This window comes from Hipposideros armiger, unplaced genomic scaffold (genome assembly GCF_001890085.2).
Source record: "Hipposideros armiger isolate ML-2016 unplaced genomic scaffold, ASM189008v1 scaffold_63, whole genome shotgun sequence".
Lineage (NCBI taxonomy): Eukaryota > Metazoa > Chordata > Mammalia > Chiroptera > Hipposideridae > Hipposideros > Hipposideros armiger.
Window position 1 is genome coordinate 3493163 of NW_017731413.1, and position 2319 is coordinate 3495481.

Sequence of the window (2319 nt, forward strand, 5' to 3'; positions counted from 1 at the left end):
TATCTCAAAAAAGCAAGGTTGGTTAAACACTCAAAAATCAATTAATGTAATACATTATATTAATAGAATAAAAAAAACAAAACCATATAATCATCTTAACAGACTCAGAAAAGGCGTTTAATAAAATCCAATATTCTATCATGATAAAATCATTCAACAAACTAGGAACAGATGAGAAATTCCTCTATCTGAAAGGACATATATGAAAAACCCACAGTTAACTTTTCATTACTTAATGGTGAAAAACAACTATTTTCATGGTGACACCTAATACATTTGAAAAATACGTAAACACTGCGGCCCATAAATCCCATTCATGGATTTCTTATCCCAGAGAAATATACACTATATATCATACAGATATGTGGCATTTCAGCACCATTCTCTAGAAACAAAGTGAATGCACATCAGTAGGGGAATGGTTGCATGACCGTGGGGTATCACAACATAGAATACTGCACAGCCAGTAGAGGGAACCAAAGCAAAGCAGTGGACTTAGAGTGGTTTTAGTGAAGTTTTTCTGCATGAGAAAAGCAAAATGCAGAAAAACGTAAAACACATCTTTTGCATAAATGACAAATCCTATTTTGTATGTATATGCTATATGAAAAGTACATGGATATGGGGATATGTGGATGGATATAAATATATATGTATCTAAGCATAAGAACATATATGGGTTATTAGTGAGCTAAGAGAAAAATATGAAAGAAAATGTACTAGATTGTTCATAGAGATTATTGAGGGTGGAGTGGGGAGTAGTTGGGGAAAGTGAGGAGAAAGAGAATTAAGCAAACAGTAAAATAAAAGATTACCTTTCAAGTTCTGGAGGTTTGCTTTGCTTTTCTCAGGAACAGATCCATAGATGTTTTTCAACAGATTTTCTGGGACACAATTTATTGTTGCAGCCACATTTATTAAAAAGTATGCTTTAACAAAAGAAAACTTATTTAAGAGATGTTTTTGGCCAATTGTAACCAGAGTTTGAGGCAAGCCTTTATTTATTAATTCATCAAGTGCCTAAAAAAATGAAAAAGGAATTTAAAAATGGAAATAAGTAAAATGTTTTCTTAGATATTATTAGCTTCAGTCCCCTTTTGCACTTCTCATTTGGTTTTGGGTAAAAGAATACAGGGATAGATAGATACGAGGTACCATAAATGGCTGGTCTATTGACAGAAACATGTAATGTCAGAACCATCCCAACAGTTTAATGGCGCTTCTGCCATTCCCCACCAATTTGTAACCTGTGCCTCATGAGCCCAGCCCCACCACATAATGAGAGTGAACCTGTGCTGAGAGCAAGGGAGGAGATACTTTACCAAAGTAGAGAAACTGCAAAAGCCCATCGGCCATGCATGCTGGCCACTCTGCTTTAGTGTGAGTAAATACTGGAGCTACTAGGACAGGAACAGGAAGAATGGGTGGGCAAGCAAGCTCCCTACTCAGCTTAGATTCCACGTTCAATCATTAGAACTCCACCCAGTGCACAACGTCAACTCCCTGGCCCCTCTCCCATGCATACACATTTCCTTGGCAAAGCCATATCCCTGTGAAAATAAAATGCTGAACCTTCTTGGGGACATGCACCCTGCAGTGGCTGAATGCTGGAGAAACTCCTGCAGTCATGACAAGTGGTCTCACTTTAAGTTCCTGACCAAACCTCAGGGCTGCCTCATCATCATTCTACATTTTCCCGGTCCATTCACTCTCACTCTCTCCTAAACAACCATCTCCCGCTCTTCTTGTTTCTAAATTCTAACCCTCCCTCCCTGATGCCCCTTCCAGCTAATGACCTTGCTTCCTCTACTTAAGTGAGAAAACTGAAGCAGTGAGAGTAGAGTCTACAGACCCCCATATCTTCCCAGCTACCCAAGCATGTGCCCCCTACTCTCCCCCTTCCTTCAAGTCACTTAGGCCATCCATTCTGTCTGCTGGTCTACTCAGCCATTCTCTCCTACATCATAAATGTTCCATTTCTACAGAGATGCTCCCATCAGCACTCAGCCATGCTGTCTTCTTCTTCATCTTAACAAAAACTCTCTATACCCCAACTTCCTCTCCAGCTACTACCTCAAATCTTGCTCCCCTTTACAGCACAACCTAAAGAGTTGTCAGTATTCCAATTTCTCTCCTTTCATTGGCTTATAAACCCACTCAGTCCCTACACTGAAACCCTTTGGTCAAGGTCACCGATGGCCTACACTTGACTAAATCCAATGTTCAATTCTTAGTCCTCATATGTCATATTACTTATAATCTAAGACATTATCTCATATTCCAATTAAACTGTCACATGTCCTCAACAGTAAAATTCAT

At 39.1% G+C, this 2319-nt stretch overlaps 1 protein-coding gene across 1 annotated transcript in view; it reads right to left on the reverse strand.

The window, feature by feature from the left end:
- CFAP54 (cilia and flagella associated protein 54) overlaps window positions 1-2319 on the reverse strand; it is a 294961-nt gene that overhangs the window by 82033 nt on the left and 210609 nt on the right. Inside the window, 1 exon segment of the mRNA XM_019641676.1 lies at window positions 816-1020. Within this exon segment, the coding sequence (XP_019497221.1) occupies window positions 816-1020 (205 nt within the window).